This window comes from Patagioenas fasciata, chromosome Z, assembly GCF_037038585.1.
Source record: "Patagioenas fasciata isolate bPatFas1 chromosome Z, bPatFas1.hap1, whole genome shotgun sequence".
Taxonomy (NCBI): domain Eukaryota; kingdom Metazoa; phylum Chordata; class Aves; order Columbiformes; family Columbidae; genus Patagioenas; species Patagioenas fasciata.
The window spans coordinates 20,364,754-20,378,359 of record NC_092560.1 but is presented as its reverse complement, the minus strand read 5'-3'; the positions used below and the strand labels follow the sequence as shown (position 1 = coordinate 20,378,359).

General features: G+C 39.5%; 1 protein-coding gene across 5 annotated transcripts in view; it reads right to left on the bottom strand.

The window, feature by feature from the left end:
- TTC39B (tetratricopeptide repeat domain 39B) overlaps nucleotides 1-13,606 on the bottom strand; it is a 74,945-nt gene that overhangs the window by 26,063 nt on the left and 35,276 nt on the right. For 2 of the 5 annotated variants that reach the window (XM_065861564.2, XM_071801964.1), the window contains one exon: nucleotides 7,299-7,419. The exons of the other annotated variants lie outside the window; for them this stretch is intronic. In XM_065861564.2, coding sequence (XP_065717636.1) covers nucleotides 7,299-7,348 — 50 coding nt within the window. In that variant the 5' untranslated portion in view covers nucleotides 7,349-7,419. The remainder of the gene's footprint in view (nucleotides 1-7,298; nucleotides 7,420-13,606) is intronic. 5 annotated transcript variants of the gene reach the window in all.

The following is a 13,606-nucleotide window of genomic DNA, read 5'->3' as shown; positions in this document are numbered from 1 at the left end:
TTCAAGTTCCGTATTCAGATCTAAATCTCAAGTGAGATGACAAAATAATAGTTTTTGCCCAAGCAAGCAGTAAACAAGCACTCACTCTAAAAGCTGCTATGCCATAAGCAGTCCTGTCAGAAGCCTCCAGCTATGCCGAAAGCTTTTGTTCTTCCTAATTCACCTCAAGTAAAATCACTTGCACTTGTTTAAGAGGAAGCCACCTAACAAAACCACTACCTAGGCCAGTTTTGTCTGAAAGACTTGGGAGCACTCAAATTGCTCCCTGGGCAAAACTGGTGACAAACTGGACATTCATGGCAGTGATGAACAGCTAAAAGCTACGCAGCCTTCAATGTGCACAGCTGGATCTGGAAAAGATAATCTGCCTAGAGATTTCAAACAACAGGTTTAGGCTCTATAATGGGCTTTACCAAGTAAGGTTAAGCAGTGGTAAGCAACAGATCATGTCAATGAGATGAATATTTAAGTGCTGATGAGAAGAACTCTGAAGGAGGAATTTAAGAAAGAAGAGAAACAACAGAGGAGTACAGCCCTTCTAAATCTGACACACACACAAAAAAAAAAATATAAAGTGAGACACAAAAATATGCCTGGACAGCTTTTTACACAGAATCATCAACTACACGTACCATCCTTCTCTCTCCATCACAGAAAAGGTTTAAAAACATTGGTTCTGTTTTTTGTACCCCTCTGGGGCACAAAATTTGGATAAGGCTAGATGACACCCCAAAACTCTTTTCCAGCTTTATTTTCTGTCATTTTTTAGTGGTAGTATTTGAAAAATTCGCTTTCCGTAGAAAAATAAAATCTCTAACTCAATACTTCACGATTACTAGATATTTATTATTGAACACACCAAGAGGCAAATCCTGCCCTTTATAATGATGTAGTGAATTGCCCAACAGTCAAAATCCGGCAGTTTTACCATCGGACTGCTGCCAATGATTTTAAATACAACTTAAATATCTCTATTTTCTCCCATACTGGGATTCAACTTGAAGGCACTTGAAAAGGCATTGCAACAGGCTACCCAGGGAAGTGGTTCAGTCATCATCCCTGGACATATTTAAAAGATGTGTGGATAAGGCTCTTAGGGACATGGTTTAGAGGTGGACTCGGCAGTGCTAAGTTAACGGTTGGACTTGATGATTGTAAAGGTCTTTTCCAAAGAAAAATATTCTATGATTCTCTGATTTATGTAGCAAAAACCTACAGTCCTTAAAAGCTGAAGCATTTGCAGCTCTGCCTCAACACTCACCATTACCAATTGCTAAGCCTTCACACCCTTCGGCTGCACACACACCACAGGAGACGTCATAGTCTCAATGCAACTTACAGCCCTGATCTCCAGCTGTACAAGAACCATACCATTGTCACACCAGCTGAGAGGGGGGTACCATGGCCACCCAATCAACCAGAACAAGCTTTACCAGCAAAGCAGTCACCTCTTTTCCCATGTGTGTGGGGTTCCTTGCCAGCCCATCACACCCCAGGTTTCATCCCAACATCTAGTCCTAGGTGAGTGCATAGGGAATGAGCACTAAAACATGCTCCACATGTGCCCTGCTGTATAGGATACGGGTATAGGTACCAAAGTCTTTATTAGCCTGTACTGATTAGTACTGCATGGCTACTGGAAAGCAATTTTACTTCATTTGTGTTCTCTTCATTGCTGACTTAAGTCACCAATCACATATTGTTCCATTGCTGCTATCAGTTTATGTTCTCTGACTTAAACACCCTTAAGCTAGGCATCTAAATTGCCTTCCAATTTTCTTAACAGTATTTCAGTGAAGTTATTGTACATCAAGTTTACCTAAGTCTACATATAAATACACAAGCCTCAATAACAAATAAAAATCCTTCATCTAAAGCAATATCTTTTCTCCTGCTGCAGGGAGACAAAAAAAAAAAAAAAAAAAAAAAAGAGCATTTTGTTGCTGTTTACATACCACTCTTCATACCCTAGACTGCACTGGAAAATACAGAACATAAAGGTACAATTTATAATTCAGACTACACTGGCTAATCTGACTTGTTATATAGACATTTTTTACAAAGCAGTTCCATTAATTATAGCATATATTATGGTCTTCTGTTTTTATTCAGAAAGCTTTACATTGTGTATTTAAATGTAAGTGCACTGGTTTTATTAGAAACCTTAGCTTTGAGACTACTTCATCTGAAGTGTTCCAAGTGAACTGTAAAAAAGTGGAGGGGTTTTTGTTGTTGTTGTTTGTTGTTGTTGTGTTTGGGGGGGGTTTAGTGGGGTTTTTTGTTGTTTTGGTTTTGTTTGTGGTTTGCTTGTTTTTAATTTCCCATGTCCTAAACTGTTTGTTATGGAAGTCTGTGTGATTCATCCTTAAAAGGCAGTTGACAACCAAAGTTTTCAATGATGGAAGTATATCTGAGTAAACCCATAGGTTCATTTTTCAAATGTCCCCCACTACATATACTACGTAGAAAGTTTCTAAAACATACCTCTCAATGAAAAACTGAGGGGAAAAAAGAATATTAGCGTTGTGCCAAGATAGTTACAAATTGAGACACCTTTTTCACTATGAATTCAACAGGATCATGCATAATTTTTGGTTTCCTCTTTTAATACTGTTTGCTTAATCTCTCTGTTTTGGTTTGGTTTGTTTTTTGTTTTTTACTTTCTCCTTTGTCTCTCAAACACCCCAATTAATTCTTCCCATTTGTCTCCTCCTTGATGAGGAAAAAAGGAAGGCCATAGATCAAGCACATGAATTTTTATCAGAAAGCAGCAACTTGCTGTAGGTCATGTAGGTTTAAGAAATGTTGTCTTCATGTTTCAGTGGACACAGCTTTTTATCTTTACAATGCTACTTGCACTCAAATTAACAAGGGACTTCACACTTCTCAGACCTACCTTGAACAATCCTTGAAAAATAAAACATCAGATATTACATTATAAATGCAAATCATCACTTCATGTTTATGTCTTGCACAGATTTACAGGCAAAAATGCAAATAGTCTTACAATTCTAACACAGAGACACCTTCCACCATGCCTTCCTGGAAAATGAACCTATAGACCAAGAAAAAGCTACTTAGGAGACACACAGAACATCTCTGTCTCCTCATATCACAAATTCAAACCTTCTATACTTCAGCACAAAAACCTCAGTCGATCAAGGCCAATCATAAACTCATTTTATATTTTGCAGATTATAGCTTCTAAATCCAGAAAACAAAACAACCTGGCTGAGCATTTAGTTTGGATACCTGCCAAAGCCTCAGCCTTTAGCACCTCTTCATGCTCCCAGTCAAGTTCTTTCCAGAGCCTAGATCAAGAGAACCACTGACTACATTACAAAACATCCCATCTATTTGGCAAAAGAATGGGTTTAGGACTTCACAGTACATCTGCTGAACTGGTTAAAGGCTTCCCATTAAAACCAATCATCAGAAATAAGTGTGCTCAAGGTCCTACACTACCTACACAGTAAAGTAGAATTAAAATTTTTATCAAAACATTTTTGAAGAAAGCAATTGTGCTTTAGTGCATTCAAGGATGGGGAGCAGTATGAAGCCCCAATAATCCAAGAGGAAATAGTGACCTGCTACACCACCTGGACACCCACAAGTCTATGGGACCAGATGGGATACACCCACAGGTACTGAGGGAGCTGGCAGAGGTGATCACTGAGCCACTTTCCATCATCTACCAGCAATCTTGGCTAACTGGGGAGGTCCAAGTTGACTGAAAGTTGGCTAACGTAATGTGCATCTACAGAAGGGCCAGAAGGATGACCCAAGGATCTACAGGCCTGTCAGTCTGACCTCAGTGTGGGGCAAGGTCACGGAGCAGATGATCTTGAGTAACATCACACACCACATACAAGAAAACCATGTGATCAGGCCCAGTCAACACGTGTTTATGAAAGGCAGGTCCTGTTTGAACCAACCTGATCTCCTTCTGTGACAAGGTGATCCAACTAGTAGATGAGGAAAGCCTGTGGATGTTGTGTACTTATACTTTAGCAAGGCCTTTGACACTGTATCCCACAGCATTCTCCTGGAGAAGCTGGCAGCTCATGGCCTGGATGGGTGTACTCCTTGGTGAATAAAGAACTGGCTGGAGGGCCGGGCCGTAAAGTTGTGGTGAACAGAGCCAAATCCAGTTGATGGCCGGTCACGAGTTGTGTTCCCCAGGGCTCAGTATTGGGGCCAGTTCTGTTTAATCTCTTTATGGATTGAGTGGATGAGGGGATTGAGTGCACCCTTCATAAATTTGCAGATGACATCAAATTATGTGGGAGTGTTGATCTGCTAGAGGGCAGGAAGGCCACACAGAGGAATCTGGACCAGCTGGATCATTGGGCTGAGGCCAACTGTATGAGGTTCAACAAGGCCAAGTGCTGGGTCCTACACTTGGGTCACAACAACCCCAGGCAGCACTACAGGCTCAGGGAAGAGTGGCTGGAAAGCTGCCTGGTGGAAAAGGACCTGGGGGTGTTGGCTGACAGCTGGCTGAACATGAGCCAGCAGTGTGCTCAGGTGGCCAAAAAGGCCAAGAGCATCCTGGCTTGTATCAGGAATAGTGTGGCCAGCAGGACTAGAGAAGTGATTGTGCCACTGTACTCAGCACTGCTGAGGCCTCACCTTGAATCTTGTGTTCAGTTTTGGGACACTGAAGCACTAGAGAGTGTAGAGGAGGGTGATGAAGCTGGTAAGGGGCCTGGAGCACAAGTCTGATGAGAAGCAGCTGAGGGAGCTGGGGCTGTTTAGCCTGGAGAAAAGGAGGCTGAGAGGAGACCTTAACACTGTCTGCAGCTACCTGAAAGGAGGTTGTAGCATGGAAGGTGTTGGTCCTTCCTCCCAAGTAGCAAGTGATAGGACAAGAGAAAATGGTCTCAAGTTCCGCCAAGGGTGGTTTAGATGGGATATTAGGAAAAACTTCTTCATGGAAATGGTTGTTGGGCATTGGAATAGGCTGCCCAGGGAAGTGGTGGAGTCACCATCCCTGGAGGTGTCTAAAACGAATTTAGATGAGGTTCTCAGGGACATGGTTTAGTGCTAGTGTTAGGTTAAGTTATGGTTGGACTCTATGATACTGAGGGTCTCTTCAAACCAAAATGATTCTTTGATTCTAAGATTCTAAATATGTAAACAAACTTGTCTAAATTAAAATATTTATACAAGCAATAGAGAAATGTACATGTTTGCATGTCCTCTTCAAATGTCGCACTTCAAAGAGCAATGTTAAGAATTAAAGAATTAAGAATTAAAATCCCCTCTTTTATAATGACTGAAAGATTTGTAAAACAGTCAATTCTATTAGCTAATTCCATCAATACCATCTGCTAACAAATATTTTTCAAATAACTAGTTTTTATCTAGATTTAGAAGCTGTTTTTTTCCCCTGGTACACAAGCAAGGACTCGAGTTAGTCCCTCAATAACATATCATCAACACCACCTTGGTTTCCCATGCTTTTATATTCTCATTTCATATTTGCTTTTTAAGAAATTCTGCTTCACTCAGTCCATGCCTGGTTAGATTATCAACCGTGAGGGCTGGTGAGGGTGGAATTAAAAAAAATTTCAAAATTGCAGAGGACAGATGGACCTTCTGGTCCCCTCCCCTCAGAGCACGTTTGGTTCTTGGTGGGCCAAGAACTCCATGAACTGTTGGAACAGAACAGCCCAACACAAAGCAATGACCTGTTGCACAGAGTATGGAGGAACTATGCACCATCATCTGTAGTAACAAAGAGAACTGCAAGTGAGAAATGTATAATCACAAAGTTCATAAAATAACCTGAGGAGAGGTGGATCACTCACAACACAAATAATTTAACAACTGGACACTACTTTATTCACTTTGTTGCTAAATATTTACGTTCGGCCTAGAAAGATCAAGAAAGTTTCCTACCACTTCATGTGAGAAGAAACAGCAAACAAATAGATTAAAGTATTATGGTACCATACTGTTATACCATTTTCCTGAATGCAAACATCACAATGTACTATTTCCACTGCTTCACTAGGCCTCATCATAATGAAAAACACATTTTCTGTATTTGTATGCTGTAAATATTTCCTACACCAGCAATCAGCAACTGCTGAGACTTCCTTTGGAAGGAAAATCTAATCCCTATTTTGTATAACGTATCCAAGGGCGTGCCGGCTTTTTAGGTGTTATCATAGAGGACCATTAGCCTTCAGGCTCCCAAACACCATTATACCACCAGCTCCCACATCACCAGGGTGCTGTGGCAGTGCCTTATCAATATTACTAAAACAATTCCATAAACAAGGTTCCTTGAAACAATAGAGCCCTGGGACTCTGTGAAAACTACTTTTTCCCATGTAATGGGTAAGCAGCAGATCTCTCCAGTACATTGCTGTCAGGTTCTTCTCCTCTGCTACAGACTAGCTCCTGCGCTGCTGCCTTCACATGCGACAAAGCCTGCAGACACTGCAAACTCTGTACCTCGTGCTTATACATCTACCGTTCCTGACATCAAGCAAGCTTATGAATTTATTCTACCACACAACTTGGGTAGCCAGTATTCTCACATTCTTATTTCTGATAAGTGAATCATATCCTCTACCAAAGAGTCTCACTCCTGTTTAATTACTCTTCATATATACTTTCTGCTGGTTTCCTACATCTTGCAGCAGGAACAAAACCAGAAGGAATCACTCCAACTCTGATTCACAACTTGATATCAGAACAGTCAGAAGAAAAGACCACGCTGACTCAGAAGCAACTTGGCTATCTTCACTGGTAGACAAGGAATATATTTATGGAGAGGCCCAGAAAAAGCACATTTCCTCCTCTCCTCCCAAAACATCACAAACCTACAGCAAACGAGCAGATTGATGAACAGTTCAGTAAGCAATGCTGACTCACTTTCTCTTTCTGACTCATGTTCTCCTTCTGATTCAGTCTTATTTTGGCAAGCTCCTATTTTTCCTACCTTCACATACAGTTTCCTAGAATTGACAGAAACTTAACACATTTTATCATCTCAGATGAGCATATGCTTTAATATATCCTGGAGTAAATTAACACTACTTCAGTGAAATGACTGTTTCACACCCAGTGAATACAGTTCACTTCTAAACAAAAACAAACAAAATACAACAAAAGTGATATACTGAGTGTTGCACAAAGATAACGTCACATTACAAGGAGAATAAAACACCACTGTGTTACTGTCCAGGTACTTTAAGGACACCTTTCCCCAACGCACAGCATTTTATAAGTTATCTTTTCACTACTGTTTCAAACTTGTTTTATGAAATAATTTCCAGCAATACCTTATGTATCTTGGGCTTGATGTTGAGCTACTCATGAAACTGTCCAACATAGTGGGGATATACTGTCCATAAGGAACTTATTAGCAGCTTTAAGTGGGTTCTTCTAATCAACTACTTGGAGCTGCAATAGAAACAAAGTAGAAAAATACCAATGTGAAAACCCTGAGATATTTTGCAATGTTCACTATCAAGATGACAATCCCCAGGATGTACACAAAGCAAGAGCATTAGTAATTTAATATGTCTAACAGTTTACAGCTTCTTAAGCCTCATTCCTTTTTTTTCCCTACAGATTAATTAAAATGGGGACATAAATACTAGCCTAAAACAAATTTTTAAAGTTACTCTAGTATTTAAAAGAAAGTTATTTAAACATGTAATGAGTTAGGCAATAACACCTATTTGTCCACATCAGGGCTCAGTGTAAGAGCATTCCTGAATTGCAGATACATAGTCTAAGAACTTGGTATACGCTGCTGTCTTTGTATCTGCAGGAGATTCAATCAGCTTTTAATACAATCACCCCTGCTGCAATGACCTACCAGTTCTTCTCTTGAAAGGGGATTCTGGAGCTAGAAACAGGAGAACTGCAGTAAAGTTTACCTTTGATCTAACTATATTTTACACATTTTTAATCATATATTTAGAACTGAGTTCCACACCACTTTATTAGAATGGCTTGGGCTAGGCTTTAGTGTGCAAGCAGTACATTGCCTGAACAGGGATTGCAGAATTCAGTTCTTGAACTTCTAAAACCACTTGTTTGCTTTTTTACTATACAGACAAAATAGTCAGTCAAACAACATCTAATTGCCAGCAACTTGGGTTTATACAGCTACTGTTCTTGCTAACCAAAGTCTCACTCGGCTACAGTTACTGAAAATATCTGAAGTTATTAACAGCAGCAAAGCAAAATTTCTTGGGGATGGGGAGGGGAGTGAAACTAGCAATAACAATTTATTTTTAAGATACCCACATTAAAACACACATCTGACACAAATAAAAGGAGTGAAAATAAGGTCTTCTAAAAATTAGGGTGTATACAGACGACGCTAGTTTGATGATAAGGATCAAGAAAAGACGATGCATTACACATCTAAAAGAAAGCTTTCCCAGGAAATAAATACTTTAGCAAACAAGTGACCCTTAACACTTAGGGAAGCTTCATCAGAAGAATCTTTTAATGGTGCTTGGCCCAAATGAAGACCATTCTGGGTGTCAGCCACAGTATTAACAGGTAGGGAAGCAAAATACTACCACCTTGTAGCATTTTTTGAGTAATATACATGCAGGTATCTGCTAGAGTATTTACTGCCAAGTAATGGTGACAAAACAGCCTTAAGACATATTGTTCTCAGGCAGATCTTGTCCTCTGCAGGAAGATGATAAGTATTCCTAATATATGGTCAGAATCTGATACCTACTGTCATTATTCAGAATGCTTCTATGCTTTCAAGTAGAGCTGTCCCTTTGTAGCAATGAATACCTTCAGCTAGAAAACCCAATATTTAAATGTTTATGTTCTACCATGTCAAAAAGACTGCCTTGTCACGCATCTTAAACAGCTAAGATATGACTTCTTGATGGTAAATAGCAGCTGATCCTCACCAGAAACTACTCAATAGCTCCATTTTCCTGGCTAGGAGGCTCAGGGTATTTTTGGACACTGCTCTAAGTGTATTGATCCTTCCTAATGTCCAAGAACAGTGGTGATCCTGATGCTTTTTAGCTGACAGGATCCCTCTCCTCCTCCTTCCATTACTGAGGGGACCGCTGTGCAGGGACATAGTGCTTCTTCCACATACATGCCACTGAGCTCTATGGTCATGTCCACTGACATGCACACTTAGCATTAAATAAACTCAAGCCTTCAAGAGAGCTCCGTGGGAGCTGGAACCCACTGTCTCCCTAGAAGACTTTCTCCCAGCCAAGATAAAAAGTTGTACTCAAACTACAGTATCAAAGGTCACAGTTTACAGCTCATAGAGATATCATTAAATCATCACTTCATGTTCACACCTTGCATGGCCTACATACCAAGATATACTTGGTGTCCTCTTGGCTGGTCTTACTCTCCAAAAAAGATCCAAAACATTTAGAAATTGCCACCACCAAATCACCAATCACTGGTTAAACTCAGATGACCCAGACACTTTGTGTCACTGCAACATGAAGACTTTATGTCCCTGGTGTTCCTGTTCATGATGTGTTGTTAAGTTTGAACTATGCCTTAGATTAGCAGTGTATCACTAGAACAAGGATACTTCTGTTCTTCGTTCTGCAATATTCAACAGGCGTGCTTTAAGAATGAGGAAACTGGCAATGAACAGGTTGTCAGCTCTTGATCCCTGCCAGTCACTTTCTATTCAAGCCTAGGAAGTCCTGCAGCAGTCTACTACTACTCCTCCTCTCTATTCAGTGTCACTGAAGGGAAAACACAGTCAACCTTTACTGTTATAGAGACATTTTCTTCCCAGATTTACACAATAACAATATAAAAAAAAAACAGAAGTCTTATTTTCTTCAATTATTTTATCCTTCACCAATGTATGTCAATTCTTCATGTGATTCAACACTGTATACTGTCAGATTTTCCCAGAAAGCTTGAAGCAGAAAAAACAAAGTAGCATCCCTGTCCATGGGTAACATACAAGAAATATCTCTACTATGGCTGCTTTCAGAAACATCACTGAACTATGAGTCTTAGTATCTATGTAATGTTCCTCCAAATAGATGGTGGTCTCCTATCTCTTCGAAATGTTTCAAGGACTGCTCATCTCCCTATGAACATCTTACAATGTTTACGGCCTTGAAAAATCTATTATAGGACTGCATTTGGCCTTCTTTTCATATGCACAGCTAGCAACTGCAAATATTTGCAATTTCCAGTAGAAATTGCTTTCACATTAACATACATCCATTAGTATCCACCATATCTGAGCAAGCATACAGAAAACTCAGCTATTAGTTCTGCTATCTGGAAATATCTCTTCAAATAATTTTCTTCATATTTGGAAAGTATATTACTTCTCACCATTAAGTTAGCCATTTGAGACAAAAAACCTTTTTCACCTTTTCCCTCCCACCCTTCATTCATATATGAGTCAACAGCAATACTTCACTCTTCTGCTCAGTGATGTGCCAAAATCTAGCTTGGGTCATTTCCAAAGGGACAGTGCTATTTGCTATCACTTTGATCTGTCATTTGCACAGACACCAAGTTGCAACAGAAGTATAAATGTCATCGGATAAACAGTGAGTTGCTTTGTAGGAGCACCACTTACCTACCTGATCACAGAGAAGCAGGTGGCACCACTCCTCATTGCAAACACCCACCAACATTTCTATGACATGAAGCAAAAGCTGACAAAGAAGAAGCTTATTGCCAAATCCTGCTGAGATATTCTGTTAGGTCTACATTTTAAGTTCAAGATTGTTTAGTGAAGGGTGGCTGAAGGCTTACATTGTCCTTGGCAGTACAATCCAAAGGCTTTCACACAGTGAACATGAGGAATTGTTCATAAATGCAAAAATAAGAGCTTTCTAGTTATCTTAGATTTTCTTCTTATAACAAGGCACTACTCCTAAAACTGAGAAGCGTGGAACCTCTGTTTGGCTTGGGTTTGTTTTGTTTTAAAATAAATATAAGAAGAGATGCACCACTTTCAGGAACAATTTTTGTATGAAGTTTGACCCTAAGGAACCCTCACAAAAGCAGAGCATGCGCCATTCTCTCCTATGAATACTGACCTGACCAAGGAACCGTACATACCCCTCACCCAACACTACACTGGTGCTGGCAATGGTCTTTCAGTATGTTGCTGGACCCAGCAAGCACAGGACCCAGGCTCTGGAAGCTGGATTTTCTTCTGTACGCATGCTCTGCATTCCTCCCATCCAGAGCACAATTCAGAAAGGTGGAACCAAACTGAGTAACCTTTCTCACATCTGGATATTTCTTGCAGCTAACAAATTAAAGCATGTTAAAACCTTTATATCAAAGGGATCACAGTATTTTGCTAACCACTGCTAACCACTTCCAGTTTATGAACAAAAAGGATTCTTAACCCAATGTGTTAGTTTAAAAATAATCAGATACAAGACCAAGTGATCAATAGTGTTTTCTATCATAAAATCTTTTTGCAAACTGTTTTAATATTTAATCTAAAACTCAGACTTCAATGCCACTTACAAAAACACATCAGAAAAATCCTGACCCATAAGGCTAGAAGTTTGAAATTATTTCCAACTTAGATAAATCACTTCCTGTCCTAGTCGATTATCATTAATATAGAAAGTCTACAAACTACAGCTATCTGATCAGTATAGCGAATGCTAACTTTTTTTACCCATGCAGTAAATGCACTAGTCATAGTTTACCTCCATAGCAAATTCTGCATCCATTTTGCACACATCCCTTTTTATGAGAAGCATGAATTTTAGATCAATAAAACTGTGTAGTTTACATATTCAATGGAGATCTTCTCAGCTTATGTGAAGCACTGAAAAAAAATCCATGCTGATGCAAGACAGACTTCATTCTTTTGAAGGCACAGAGTCTTCACTGTTTCAGAACTTCACCAACACATGCTGTAGTCTGTGTGCTAAACATTCATTTAAAGAAACTCAACTGGCAGCAAAACTATTCAGTGCTGTGCTAGCTAAATTTGCAAACAGGCAGAAATTACTCTAAAAGCTTACTATATTATGATCCATTCAACAACAGGTTCGTTTTTGAAAACAAACAAATAAAACAAACAAAAATAATCAGAAAAACACACAACAGATAGCCATCCCCTAACAATGGTCATTTATTTTAAATTATATTAGTTTACATAGCCTGGTATTTTGGCAAAACTGCTAAGGTAACACACTGATTTTTACTTTTTTGTCCCTCAGGACACTCCTGTACAGGGTATTTAAAATCACATTCGACAGCAGACAAACAGCATTGTTCCTACCCGAGCCCTTCCTGGGTATTAGCTTTCAAATGAATTTTGGAGACACCAATCCACCCACAGAGTTTGTAGCAGTGGAGGGTGGAAATGCCACACAAGGAGGTAATTCAGTTCAGAAAGGTTGCACCTTTGTCCCCAAAGCTACTTGACCACAAAATCATAACATTTAGCTAATTATTTGCAAGTCTGCATCAGGGAACCCCTGGATTGTCGCCACAATACCAAGGGATCTACCTTTACTATCCTTTGCATGATAAAGCAATCTCATCACTAGGCCATATTATTTAATAGTACGGGTGGGGGGGGAGGGGTGTAGTTGTTTTTCGGGGTTTTGTTTATTGTTGGGTTTGTGTTTGTTTGTGTGGTTTTTTTAATTAAATTCTTTCTTCTACCTCTTCTTACAGCTATGGCAGAAAAGCTGATGCAGAGCAAAAAGAAGAAACAGTAGCTAGCTGATATTATACATTTTTATATATAATACAGAGAAAGCATCAAAAACTGTGTTTTTCAAAAGGAACAGTTGCATGAGACAAGTTGCAGTGCTCCAAAAAACAGAGACAGTAAGAAGGGAAAAGGTAATTGAGGAAAAAAAGAGACAGTTGTCCCTGTTGAAAAACAACATTTATTAAAATAATATGCATGAAAACAAGCTGAGAATGACTTTACAGTTTTTATCCCTACCTTAGTGTTGTCCAAAAAAGTTCAAACTGACAGCTCTCCACAGACCCCTGAAAAGGCAAGGGAGGGGGTGCAGGAAGCTGCTGGCATTTTAGGAGGGGGGTCTGCCCTCTCTTCCTCTTTAGAAAAGAAAGTTCTAATTTAGCTTTTCTAAATTTTAGGAATTATTACAGCTCTCAGCAGTAGAAATATTTGTAGTACTGTCTTATGAATTAAATGCATTAAAACCCCTGAAACACACCTAAATCTCTACATACAAGCAAAAATTCCTTCTTAAAAATCTCATCCGACCTTAAACTCTAAATGTTGGGCCACCACCTGGCAGGAGACCAATAATGTCTCTTTGCTTTACATTCTGCATTTGAGTCTTATTTGTGATCTATAACTTTGGGTGCACGCACAGGACTGTCTTTGTTCTAGTTAGAGAGCAGCCCAGCGCCTACAATGCTGCGTCATGAGAATCTGGTAACGTAACACAAGAAAGTGATCAAAAGGTTTTGCTTCCAAACACTTACTTTATGTCCCTAAGTGAGGGTGCACAGAGAGGTGATGAGATTAGGAATTTTCCTGATGGTCCTTCTTACTGACAATACGGAACTTGCTTATCTATACCAGTGCAGCATCTGAACACCACAAGAAAATAGTTTTTGCTGCATCTTCACACATTATTAT